The 14,577-nt window shown below is 42.6% G+C and overlaps 1 protein-coding gene across 3 annotated transcripts in view; it reads left to right on the top strand.

Moving 5' to 3' along the window:
• Positions 1 to 14,577, top strand: part of slc26a10 (solute carrier family 26 member 10) — a 100,123-nt gene that overhangs the window by 64,063 nt on the left and 21,483 nt on the right. For all 3 annotated transcript variants that reach the window (XM_073071150.1, XM_073071149.1, XM_073071148.1), the window contains exon 17: positions 11,937 to 12,043. In XM_073071150.1, the coding sequence (XP_072927251.1) occupies positions 11,937 to 12,043 (107 nt within the window). The remainder of the gene's footprint in view (positions 1 to 11,936; positions 12,044 to 14,577) is intronic.

Raw genomic sequence — 14,577 nt, 5'->3', positions numbered from 1 at the left:
GGGGAGATAGCCAGAATAAAGAGGTGAAGGCAAGGGGTGGCAGTTTAAGGGTGGATCCAGGTGAGGAGGATGATGGGGAGTTGGAAGAGGGGAGAGTGGGAGTAACAACAGAGGCTGGGAGGTGAGAGGTGGGGTTAAAAAGGGCTGCAGATGATGGTATCTGACCTGGAACATGAAACCATGTGCGGTGGGCAGTTGGGAACAGTGGGAGAGTGGGAAGGAACAGGGTGATGGAGGCTGGGGTGGGTGTAGGAGGAACTGAGTAGATCAGGAGGAGAGAGAAAAGGGACAGAAGGGGAGCAGGTTACCTGAAGTTGGAGAATTCAATGTTTCTGCCATCAGGCTGTAGACCACCTGGGGGGAAATGAGGTGCTGTTTCTCTAGTCTGTGTTTAACCTCACCTTGGCAGTGGAGAGGCCAAGGACAGACAGGTCAGTGTGGGAATGGGGAGAAAAACTAATAGCTGGAAACCAGGAGCTCCAGATGGCCATGGCTCAGTGAAGTGGTCACCGAGTCTGTTTCCTGTCTCACCAACTTCAAGTAATCCATCCCAGCCCCCATTCCCCTCCTCCACCCACTCCATCTGTCCATCACCCACACACCCCTCCCACTGGGTCTCCTCCCCCACCCACTCCATCTGTCCATCACCCACACACCCCTCCCATTGGGTCCCCTCCCCCACCCACTCCATCTGTCCATCACCCATACACCCCTCCCACTGGGTCCCTCTCCCACCCACTCCATCTGTCCATCACCCACACACCCCTCCCACTGGGTCCCCTCCCCCACCCATCTGTCCATCACCCACACACCCCTCCCACTGGGTCCCCTCCCCCACCCATCTGTCCATCACCCACACACCCCTCCCACAGGGTCCCCTCCCCCACCCACTCCATCTGTCCATCACCCACACACCCCTCCCACTGGGTCCCCTCCCCCACCCACTCCATCTGTCTGTCACCCACACACCCCTCCCACTGGGTCCCCTCCCCCACCCACTCCATCTGTCCGTCACCCACACACCCCTCCCACTGGGTCCCCTCCCCCACTCACTCCATCTGTCCATCAACCACACACCCCTCCCACTGGGTCCCCTCCCCCACCCGCTCCATCTGTGCATCATCCACACACCCCTCCCACTGGGACCCCTCCCCCACCCACTCCATCTGTCCATCACCCACACACCCCTCCCACTGGGACCCCTCCCCCACCCACTCCATCTGTCCATCACCCACACACCCCTCCCACTGGGTCCCCTCCCCCACTCACTCCATCTGTCCATCACCCACACACCCCTCCCACTGGGTCCCCTCCCCCACCCACTCCATCTGTCCGTCACCCACACACCCCTCCCACTGGGTCCCTTCCCCACCCACTCCATCTGTCCATCACCCACACACCCCTCCCACTGGGACCCCTCCCCCACCCACTCCATCTGTCCATCATCCACACACCCCTCCCACTGGGTCCCCTCCCCCACCCACTCCATCTGTCCATCACCCACACACCCCTCCCACTGGGTCCCCTCCCCCACCCACTCCATCTGTCCATCACCCACACACCCCTCCCACTGGGTCCCCTCCCCCACCCACTCCATCTGTCCATCATCCACACACCCCTCCGACTGGGTCCCCTCCCCCACCCACTCCATCTGTCCATCACCCACACACCCCTCCCACTGGGTCCCCTCCCCCACCCGCTCCATCTGTGCATCATCCACACACCCCTCCCACTGGGACCCCTCCCCCACCCACTCCATCTGTCCATCACCCACACACCCCTCCCACTGGGTCCCCTCCCCCACCCACTCCATCTGTCCATCACCCACACACCCCTCCCACTGGGACCCCTCCCCCACCCACTCCATCTGTCCATCACCCACACACCCCTCCCACTGGGTCCCCTCCCCCACTCACTCCATCTGTCCATCACCCACACACCCCCCCCACTGGGTCCCCTCCCCCACCCACTCCATCTGTCCATCACCCACACACCCCTCCGACTGGGTCCCCTCCCCCACCCGCTCCATCTGTGCATCATCCACACACCCCTCCCACTGGGACCCTCTCCCACCCACTCCATCTGTCCATCACCCACACACCCCTCCCACTGGGTCCCCTCCCCCACCCACTCCATCTGTCCATCACCCACACACCCCTCCCACTGGGACCCCTCCCCCACCCACTCCATCTGTCCATCACCCACACACCCCTCCCACTGGGTCCCCTCCCCCACTCACTCCATCTGTCCATCACCCACACACCCCCCCCACTGGGTCCCCTCCCCCACCCACTCCATCTGTCCATCACCCACACACCCCTCCGACTGGGTCCCCTCCCCCACCCACTCCATCTGTCCATCACCCACACACCCCTCCCACTGGGTCCCCTCCCCCACCCACTCCATCTGTCCATAATCCACACACCCCTCCCACTGGGTCCCCTCCCCTCTGTTCTCATCTGCCCTCCCCACCTCATTATTTGGTTCCATGCTCCACCTTCTTCTCCGATCAGAACCACCATCTGCAGCCTGTTGTCACCTCCACCTCTCACCTCCAGCCTCTGTCACTATCTCCATTCTTCCCTCCTCCATCTATTATCCTCCCTCCTCACCTGGATCCACCCATCACCTGCCAGCTCTTGCCCCATCTCTTGCCTTCAACTCTTTATACTGACTATCTCCACTCTATGTTCTCAGTCCAGATGGAGGGTCTTGACCCAAAACGTCGGCTGTCCAGTTCCCTCCACAGATGCTGCCTGACCTGTTCAGTTCCTCCCACAGATTATGTGTTGCTCCAGACAGGAAGGAGTTGATCTGCTATGATGTTGCTGAATGACAGAGCAGGCTACCAGGTGGACTTTTCCTGCTACCTGTTTTCTATGTCAGATCATTAGATCAAAAGATATGGGAGCAGAATGAGGTCATTCGGCCCACTGAGTCTGCTCTGCCATTCCATCATGGCTGATTTATTATCTCTTTCAATCCCATTCTCCTGCCTTCTCCCTGCAACCTTTGGCACCCTGGCTAATCAAGGAACTATTAACCTCTGCTCTTAATATACCCAGTGCCTTGGCCTCCACAGCTGTCTGTGGCAATAAATTCCACAGATTCACCACACACTAGCAAAGAAATTCCTCCTCATCTCTGTTCTAATGAGATATCCCTCTATTCTGAGGCTGTGTCCTCTGGTCTTAGACTCACCCACTATAGAAAACATCTTCTCCACATCCACTCTATCTAAGACTTTCAATATTCAATAGATTTCTCCTTCAATATTTTTATTAATATTATATAAATTGCATGAATACAAATACAAAATTCATAGGAATACAAGTAGTATGAATTACATTACATTTAAATCACAGTAATGTGATCACAGTATCCCATATTCCAAATCAATCATGTAGAAAAAAAAATTGAATTATGAAATGAAATAAAATAGAATAATTGTATTTTATTGAAAATAAAATCTACCCCCACTACCAAAATGAGCTGGTTGGTGAAAAATAGAGAAAAAAATTACCTTACCATATAATATTATATTAATAATGGCTCAGATCCATACTTTAATAACAGTTCAAAGATTATGAAAATAACTCAGAAAGGGTCCCCATAACATTAGAAAATCATGTTTAGAATCAGAAATCGAACAATGAATCTTCTCTAGATCAAGGCACAACATAACTTCAGATAGCCATTGAACATGAGTGGGTGAGGCAGCCTCCTTCCACTTGAGCAAGATTGCCCTCCTGGCCATAAGAGACATAAAGGCCAATACCTGCAAATTAGATGGCTTCAGTTTTGTAATACTATCCTCAACAATACCAAACATGGCAGTCAAGGGATTGGGCTTAAAAGTAACATTGAAAAGTACAGAAAAAGTTTGAAATACATCTTTCCAAAAATTTTCAAGGCCCCGACATGTCCAAAACATATGAATTAGTGTGGCCACTCTATTAGTACATCTATCACAGTAGGGGGAAATGTCTGCATAGAAACGAGAGAGCTTGTCTTTAGACATATGAACTCTATGTACCACTTTGAATTGTAATAAAGAATGACGAGCACATAATGATGAAGAGTTAATCAATTTTAAAATGATCTTCCAGCTCTCTTCAGATATGAAAATCTGTAAAACCTTTTCCCACTCTCCTTTAATTTTATCTAAAGAGACCTTTTTCAGTCCCTACAGCAGACCGTAAATGTAAGATAATTGAACCGGTTTCAGATTAAAAATTGTATCTATTATATTTTTATCTGGACATGTAGGAAATGTATGTAGTTGGGATCTTAAAATATCTCTAATCTGTAAATACCAAAAAAAGTAAGCATTGGAAAGGTTAAATTTCATTGAAAGTCACACAAAAGAAGAGAGATTCCCTCCATCAAACAAATCCTGAAATCGTTTAATACCCAATCTACACCATTCTTTAAAAGATAGGTCAATTAAAGATGGTTTAAAAAACAATTAGAAAAGATGGGACTCGAGAGGGAGAATCTCAATAAACCAAAATGTTTTCTAAACAGTAACCAAATCCTCAAAGTATGTTTGACCACCACATTGTCAGTTAGTTTACTTAAAGATAGAGGAAGCAAGGCTCCAACTAAAGAAACAATGGAAAATTTCATAACAGAGTTAACTTCCAAAGAAAACCATATAGGGCAATTCTCATGGTTAATGTAATATATCCAGAACGTAATATTTCGTATATTAACTACCCAATAATATCATCTAAAATTGGGTAAGGCAAAGCCTCCATTCTGTTTGGTTTTTTGAAGGTGAACTTTATTTATTTGAGGTTTTTTATTCTTCCATATATAGAAAGAAAATTGAATCCAAAGATTTAGGAATAAAAACAGGCACAGCTTGAAAAAGGTATATAAATTTAGGTAAGATATTCATTTTAATAGAATTAATTTGGCCAATCAGTGATAAAGAGAGAGGCGACCAATTAGAAAGTGCTTTTTAACATAATTCATTAAAGTTAAAAGTTTTTCCTTAAATAAATATTTATAATTCTTAGTAATTGTTACTCCTAAATATGTAAATTGTTTTCTTAAAATTTTAAAAGGAAGTGGAATATCAATTGGTATTAAATTATTTAAAGGAAACAGTTCACTCTTATGTAAGTTTAATTTATATCCTGAGAACTGACTAAAATTAGTCAGTAAACGGAACACAAGTGGTAAAGAGGTTGTAAAATTAGATATAAAAAGCAATAAGTCATCAGCATAGAGTGACACTTTATGAATAGTACTTCTCCTTAAAATACTAGTAATCTCTTTAGACTCTCAAAAAGCAATTGCTAAGGGTTCTAATGCCAAATCAAACAGCAGAGGGCTCAAAGGACAGCCTTGTCTAGTTCCACATTGGAGTTTAAAGGGTTTAGAATTCTAAAAATTAGTAAGAACCCATGCGGAGGGAAATAAACAAAGTAATTTAATCCAATGAATAAAATTAGGTCCAAAATTAAATTTTTCTAAGGATGTAAAAAGCTAATTCCATTCAACTCTGGCAAAGGCCTTCTCCACATCCAAAGATATCACACATTCCGATATTTCCTTAGATAGAGAATGCATAACATTTAACAAATGCCGTATACAAAAATGGGAATATCAATTTTTAATAACCTGTCTGATCATCCAAAGCTATAGAAGATATAATATTTTCAAGTCTGCGAGCCAACACTTTAGATACAATTTTAGTTTCAAAATTGAGTAAGGAGATAGGTCTATACGAAGAACATTCAGTAGGATTCTTATTCTTTTTGAGAATAAGTGAAATGGAAGCTTTGTGAAAAGACTGCAGTAATCTTCCTACCTTGAAGGAATCTGTAAGGGTTGAACATAAATGTGGTATGAGCAAGGAGGAAAAAGCCTTATAAAACTCTCCAGAGAATCCATCAGGTCCTGGGGATTTCCCAGAATGCAATTCTTGAATAGCCTGAGCAATTTCCTCCTGGGAAACGGGTTGATCCAATTGCCTATGGTCGTCTATCGAAAGATTAGGAATATTTAATTGATCGAAAAAATTATTCATTGCAATATTATCATTAACAGAGTTAGAACTATAGAATTTGGAATAAAATTCCCTAAAAGTGTCATTAATTTCAAAGTGGTCAGTTGTCATATCCCCATTAATTTTATGTATTTCTTTAATTTGCCACTTAGCTATAAATGGCTTCAATTGATTAGCCAGTAGTTTACCAGTTTTATCTTTGTGAATATAAAATTGACTTCTATCTTTTAAAAGCTGGCTTTCAATTGGATACATTAAAAGGAGATCATATTTAGTTTTGGTTTCAATACGTCTCTTATATGTTTCAGGGTTGGGTACCAAAGCATATTTACAAACCAGTTATTTTAACTGAATGACTAGTTCATTTCTCTCTTTGTTAGCTTTTTCAATGATGTTTGCAGTATAAGAAATAATTTGACCCTGGATATAGGCTTTAAAAGTATCCCATATAATAAGACTAGATGTCTCTTCCAATGTATTTTCTTCAAAAAAAAAGTAATTTGATTCTTCATAAATTTTAAAAGTCCTTATCGGATAGCAGAGTTAAATTAAATTGCCAAAATCGACTCATAGGGATAGGATCAGGAAGATTTAAAGATAAAAGTGCAGGAGAGTGGTCAGAAATAGCAATCTCTTTATATTCGATCAATTGAATCAATGGAATCATTCGACTGTCAATAAAAAAAAAATCAATCCTGCTATAAGAATGATGGACATGAGAGAAAAAAGAATACTTCCTGTCCATCGGATGAAAAAAACGCCAGGCATCAACTATACCACATTTAGTTAGAAAGGATTGGATAAACAAAGCTGATTTATTAAGTGTTGCTGGTTTGACAAATGAGCGATCTAATACTGGATCTAATCAGCAGTTAAAATCTCCTCCCATTACAAGAGAGTAAGTACACAAATCTGGCAAAAACAAAAACAGACGTTCAAAAAATCCTGGATCGCCAATGTTAGGGGCATATACATGAACAAAAACAATCAATTTACTGTCTAAACTCCCTGATACAATAACAAATCGACCATTAGGATCCAAACCAACTTTATGCTGAACAAAGGAAACTGTATTATCTATAAAAATCAAAACTCCACGTGATTTTGCATTAAACAAAGAATGGAATTGCATACCCTTCCATCGAGTAAAAAAAATGTAAGCTATCACAGCTACGTATGTGCGTTTCTTGTAAGAAAATAATGGGTGCTTTTAACTTCTTAATATAAGCAAACACTTTGTTCCGTTTAATGGGGTGATTTCACATTCAAACTAAATAAATTAATATTTTGAACCATTTTAAATACAAATCATCGTGTAATTAAAAGATCTGGCCATAAGTTATTAAAACTGGAAAGCAATTTGGAAAGTAAGTTAGTCAAACAGGCAATCATATAATCAACCCAACACAGCTCCCAGAAAGAAATAGGCCCTAGCGCCCCCCACACCCAAAGCCAGAAGGCTGACCAATAGACAGTCAGTGAGCTAAGAACTAAGTTCCCTCCCCAAAAAATCCTGCTGACAGAAATTCCAGTCCTTCAAGGTCAAATATGTCCCTACCAAGACACAAGATAAAAAGACAAATAACTCAGTATTCAAAAATATAAAAGGGTCAATTTAAACAAATTGGAAGAAAACTATATTAAAATAAAGCCTCAAAAAGGGATATAATAAAGAAATATCCAAAAAAAGACAGTATATGAACAGCCAAAATGTAAGCTTATTTCAAATTCATAATCACAGAAGAAAAAATTGATCAACTATGAAATATAAGTTTTAGACTTCAGCCTTCAGAAACTCTTTAGCATCTTCAACCAACTTTATTCTTCTTTGCAATCTGTTCTTCAAAACTATACTCAGACGGGCGGGAAACTGAAGGGATGGTTTAAATCCTTTATTGTAAAAATCCGACATTACTTCTTTATATTTCATACGGTCAGCCATAACTTCAGGCGAATAGTCTTCCACAAATCTGACCTTGTAACCATGGAAATCGATCATTCCTAGTTGACAGGTATGGCGAATTAAAAGGTCCTTAGTACGAAATTCATGAAAACTTAGAATGACCGACCTGGCTCTCGCTGCCAATGACAATGGCTTCGAAGTCGGCGAGCGATATGCTCGATCGAGCTTCAGCTCAGAAGTGAATAAAACAGGGAATAACTGTTTCAGAAAGTTTGCAAAGACCGTAGGGTCAGCACCTTCAATTGATTCTTCAAGGCCCAGAATTCGCAAGTTATTTCTCCTGTTTCTATTTTCTACACTGATCATCCTTTTCATCATTTTTTCATTGGATAACTCTTTGCAGAGTTTAATTGTATATTCAACATCCTCTTCAAGTGACACCAGCTTTGCAGTATTTTCCTGAATTCGGTTCTCATGTTCAGTTAAAGTTTATTGGATTGTATCCAATTTGCCATTAAGTCATCGAAACTCCTCAGAAAATTCAGATTTTTGCCATTTAAGGAAGTCACTGATAGAATCCAAAGTGACTGGGAATTCATCTTCTCTTTCTCTTTCTTTTGCAAAAGCTTTTGTTCTTTTCCCAGGCATAGTAGAGCAGTATTAAAGTATTATAATAAGGTTTCAGGAAAAAAACTGGTAGGAGACAATAAAGTAAGTAGGGTAGGGGCAATCTAGATAGATAGATAGAAAGATACTTTATTCATCCCCATGGGGAAATTCAACTTTTTTCCAATGTCCCATACACTTGTTGTAGCAAAACTAATTACATACAATACTTAACTCAGTAAAAAATATGATATGCATCTAAATCACTATCTCAAAAAGCATTAATAATAGCTTTTAAAAAGTTCTTAAGTCCTGGCGGTAGAATTGTAAAACCTAATGGCATTGGGGAGTATTGACCTCTTCATCCTGTCTGAGGAGCATTGCATCGATAGTAACCTGTCGCTGAAACTGCTTCTCTGTCTCTGGATGGTGCTATGTAGAGGATGTTCAGAGTTATCCATAATTGACCGTAGCCTACTCAGCGCCCTTCGCTCAGCTACCGATGTTAAACTCTCCAGTACTTTGCCCACGACAGAGCCCGCCTTCCTTACCAGCTTATTAAGACGTGAGGCGTCCCTCTTCTTAATGCTTCCTCCCCAACACGCCACCACAAAGAAGAGGGCGCTCTCCACAACTGACCTATAGAACATCTTCAGCATCTCACTACAGACATTGAATGACGCCAACCTTCTTAGGAAGTACAGTCGACTCTGTGCCTTCCTGCACAAGGCATCTGTGTTGGCAGTCCAGTCTAGTCTAAAGCAATGTTACTCCATCTGCTGCCAACAGGGCTCTATATTCAATAGATTTCAATGAAATCCCCCATCATTGCTCTAAACTCCAGCAAGTACAGGCCCAGAGCCATCAAACGCTCCTCATACATTAACAGTTCCATTCCCAGAATCATTCTCATGAACTTCCTTTGAACCCTCTCCAATGTCAGCACATCCTTTCTCAGATAAGGGGCCCTAAACTGCTCACAATACTCCAAGTGAGGCCTCATAAAGCCTCAATATTACATCCTTGCTTTTATAATGTAGTCCTCTTGAAATGAATGTGAACATTGCATTTGCCCTCCTCACCACAGACACAACCTGCAAATTTACCTTTAGGGAGTCCTGCACGAGGTCTCCCAAGTCACTTTAAACCTCAAATTTTAAAATTTTCTCTCTATTTAGCAAATAGTCTGCCCTTCTATTTCTTCTAGCAAAGTGCATGACCATACATTTCCCCACACTATATTCTACCTGCCACTTCTTTGGCCATTCTCTCCAGTCTGTCTCACTCTTTCCACAGAATCCCTGCTTCCTCCGCCTATCTTTGTATTATCAACAAATGTGGCAACAAAGCCGTCAATTCTGTCATCCAAATCATTGACATATAACATAAAAAACAGCAGTCCCAACACTAACCCCTGCAGAACACCACTAATCACCAGTAGCCAATCAGAAAAATCTCCCTTTATTCCCACTCTTTACCTCTTGCAATTTAGCCAATGCTCTATCCATGCTAGTATCTTTCAAACCATGGACTGTTTAATCTTGTTAAACAGCCTCATGTGTGGCACTTTATCAAAGGCCTTCTGAAAATCCAAGTACAGCCTTCCTTTCCTCAAAGAATTCCAATAGCTTTGTTAAGCAAGATTTCCCCCTTAAGGAAATCATACTGATGTGGACCTATTTTATCATGTGCCTCCAAGTACCCCGAAACCCCATCCTTAATAATAGATTCCAACATCTTAACAACTACTGAAGTCAGGCTAACTGGCCTATAGTTTCCTTTCTTTGGCCTCCCTCCCTTTTTAAAGTGTGGAGTGACATTTGCAATTTTCCAGACCTACAAATGCCTCCACAGTTCCTTCAGCTACCTCTTTCAGAACCCTGGGGTGTAGTCCATCTGGTCCAGGTGAATTATCTACCATCAGACCTTTCAACTTCCCAAGCACCTTCTCATAGTAATAGTAATTGCACTTACTTCTGCGCCCTGACACTCTCAAACTTTTGTAACACTGCTAGTGTCTTCCACAGTGAAGACTGATGCAAAATACTTATTAAGTTCATCTGCCATTTTTTTTAATCCCCCATTACTATCTCTCCAGCATTATTTTTCAGTGGTCTGATATCCACTCTAACCTCTGTTCTACTCTTTATGAATCTGAAAAAAAATTTGGTATTCTCTTTATCTCAATGGCTAGATTACTTTCATATTTCATCACTTCTTTCCTTGTTCCTTACTTAGTTGCCTTCTGTTGGTTTTTAAATACTTCCAAAAACTCTAACTTCCCAGTAGTTTCTGCTATATTATATGCTTTCTCTTTTGCTTTGATGCTGTCTTTATCCTTCCTTGTTAGCCATAGTTGTTTCATCCTCCCATTAGAATATCTCCTCTTTGGAATGTACCCATCCTGCGCTTTCCAAATTGCTCCTAGAAACACCAGCCATTGTTGCTCTGTCATCATCTCGGCTAATATCCCTAGTGCCTGACCCTCTTGAGCCACTGGCATTCTGACATGCTGAGGAAACGTCCTCTCTCCATGTAGTTTGTGTTCTGCGAGCCATACTGTACTTCTGCGGTGCATTTTGTAGACGGCACAGACTGTGCACTGGTGGAGGTGGGCACAGGTTGTGTGCTGTTTAGGGCAGTGAGTGGGGTGCCGATCAAACAGGCTGATTTGCCCTAGGTGGTGTCAAGCATCTTCTCACTTGTTGGAGCCACGCTCGCCTAGGCAAATAGGAAGTGTTCCACCACATTCCTGACTTGAACCTATTACAGACTGCAACAAGGCTTTGCGGTCATAAACGCAAGAGGTTCTGCAGATATTGGAATTGCAGAGCAACACACCCAAAGTGCTGGAGGAACTATCAAATGATCGAAAAATGAAGAGCAATATAGGAAGGTAGGGTTAGATTAAACTTAGAGTAGGTTAAAAGTTCAGCACAACATCATGGGCCAAACTGCCCGTACTGTGCTGTCATGTTCTAAAAAAACTCAACAGGTCAAGCAGCATCTATGGAGAGGAATAAACAGTTGCTGTTTTGGGCTGAGACCCATCAGGAGAAGATGGTGACAAGATTTTGGAGTGCCACTCATCAAAAGATTTACAGTTATATAGCTGATACAGTTGAGTTTCTGGTCAGTGGTGAATCCCAGGACACCGGGGGATTGGCAAAGGCAATGCCAATGCCACTGAACGCCAAGGGCAGGTGATTAGACTCTCTTATTAGAGATGGTCATTGCCTAGAACTTTTGTGAAGTTAATGTTACTTGCCGCTTATCAGCTGATCCATTGTACTTTACTTTCATTTACATCAGAGAGAGACTTGAGCTTGAATTTAGTGACTTTGCAATTCTCAAGGTGCCAACAACAGTGAGGCATAGTCACAGACGTGTTTGTTCTCTGTTTCGTAGAGGGCGTTTTGAGAGCATTAACGTGCAGTGGCCTACTTGAACACCTTCGTCCAGAGCAGATCTTTGTAACTGTGCATGATGCTGTTGTCCACTTGGAGCAAGTCAAGGTAACAATCTTTTTCAAAAGTGATTTTCTCCTGCTTTAGTCTCCAGAGATTCCGAAAACATTCCACAGACATTCCCACTGCTGGTTGAGTCCAGAGTTCAACTTGGATTTTAGTCAGCCTAAGGTCAGGACTGCAACTTAGGCACTGAACTTTGACTTCTTTCTGACCAGAAAAAAAGATGCAGTTGGCCTGAGGAATTTAGTATTCAGTGAGGGATGACCATGGCACTGATAACAAAGGTGAAAATAGAAGATGATAACAAACTAGCAAGACAGCAGCTTTATTATAATTGTAAAACAAGATCAGTAAAAGTAAATTTGGGCCCATTAGAATCATGCAGCATAAAGTATACCCTTCAGATGACCATTGACCGCACATTCACACTAATCCCATCTCCCTGATTCCCATCAACTCCTCCCCCCCACCGCTGATTCTAACCCCCCACCCACACACTAGGGGTTATTTACAGCAGCCAATTAACCCATTCACCTGCATGTCTTTGGGATGAAACCAGAGCACCCAAGAGAAGCCCACAGAGTCACAGGGAGAACATTCAAACTCCACACAGGCTGCACCAGAGATCGGGATTGATCCGGGGTCTTTGGAGCTGTGAGGCAATGGCGCTACCCACTGTGCCACTGTGGCGTCTCTTACTGGCAGGGACAGTAGAGATTGTGTTGTGGTACAAGGCAATGGGAGAGACAGCAAGCAAATAAGGATGGCATTCTGTATCTGGTAGCAGCAAGGATCTGTGATGGAACCTTAGAGGGCTATAATTCTTGATTTAGAAGAATGGTCAGTGTAATTTATCTAAATTCATTCACAACACTACGGTTCAAAGCTTCATTTATCATCAAAGTAGGTATCCCTATCCAACTCTGAGATTCTTCTTCTCCAGATAGCCATGAAACAAAGAAAGGACATGGAAGTTGTTTGGAGAGAATCAAACACAACCTCCCACACACACACACGAAAAAGAACAGCACCCTGATCATCAACTCCCAACCCCCTCTCTCCCTGCACAAAACAGAACGAGAACATTGACCCCCAAACTACCCCCAACACAAAATACTAACAGAATGTAATAAGAACCTCAACTCCCCAATCCCTCCCCTCGCACAACAAAATGGAACCAGATGATAAAGTAATTCCGACATGGGTTAAGATATTGTACAAGAAGGTATCTAGTGGAATAGAATGTAAATAAATGAGAAACTATCCACTTAGATAAAATAAAGGAGGATATTTTTCCAATGGTGAGCGACTGATAAACTTTAGGGCTCGGAGGAACTTGGGTGTCCTTTGTACAGAAATTACAGAAGATTAACATGTAGGTCCAGCAGGAAATTAGGGAAGCAAATAATATCTTAGATTTTATTACAAGGCAGTATAAGAAGAAAGGGGTCTTTCTGTAATTATATCGGGCCTTACTGAGACCACAGCTGGAGTACCGTGTGCTTAGATGTACACAGTACAGGTTCACCTGACTGACTCTTGTGATGAATTGATTGTCCAGGCAGGAGAAATTGAGGCGATAAGGGGAGACTGGACCCATATTTCCTAGAGCTTGGAAGGCTAAGAGGTCGTCTTATTTAAACATATAACTCAAGAAATTTTCAGCAGCAGTGAACCAGCAGCTCTCACTGTTTACCTACCCACTTAACCAATGCAGATTCCTTCTTTAGAGCTACCTTGCGAAGGCCATCCTGAACCTTTCTGATGAGGCCTATGCTGAGCACAAGGCTATTGACGGAATGTACTTGTAGGAGAACTGACAGATAACAATCACTTAGCTGGCTGTCAAAACAATGGTGTTGAACACGTGGAAATGTTTCTGAGTATTTTTGACATCCAAAAACATCCAGAATCAATTCAAAACTAATTTCCTGCTGGGCCTACATGTTAACCTTCTGCATTTCAATAATTATCTGTCAAAATTAAAACACTTAAGTATTTCAAAACAATTAAAGTTAATTAATTGAAAAGACATTAAGTTCCCTCATACTTACCAGTTCTTCTGCAGCCATTCCTCTCCCTTGAAATGAACAATTGCCGTTCCTAGCGCGTTCCTAGAAGAAGACCAACTTCTTCAGTGTTAGTTATGGGAACATGCTGTTGTAGTCTACAATGACTCCAATCACAGAGTGTGGTCATCAAAGTTGCAGTGAACACAGATCAGAAAGCATTTGACTTCTATGCTTGTGCTGGAACCTCAGGTCCCCGACAGAGGAAAGTGTTGGCAGCTCCACAAACATCCCAAGGAGCTTGATAAGGTAGAGCTGGGAGGCTGTTTCCAGGAGAATCTGGAATTAGGGGAAAGGGTTTTCAGAATAAGCTATCATCCATTTGACTGTGAGGTGAGGATGAATGTTTATACTCAAAAGGCTTGAGTTCTTAACATTGAGTTCATAACATTGTGCATTGCTTGAGTTCTGTGTCCCAGGGAATTGTGGGTTCTTGGGGGTTGAGTTCATTCAAGGCGGAGATTGATTGATTTGTATTTTATACAAATAGGATTGGAGTATTGGCCAAAA

This window comes from Hemitrygon akajei, chromosome 18 (genome assembly GCF_048418815.1).
Source record: "Hemitrygon akajei chromosome 18, sHemAka1.3, whole genome shotgun sequence".
NCBI classification, from domain to species: Eukaryota; Metazoa; Chordata; class Chondrichthyes; order Myliobatiformes; family Dasyatidae; genus Hemitrygon; species Hemitrygon akajei.
This window is presented reverse-complemented; position numbering and strand designations above follow the sequence as displayed.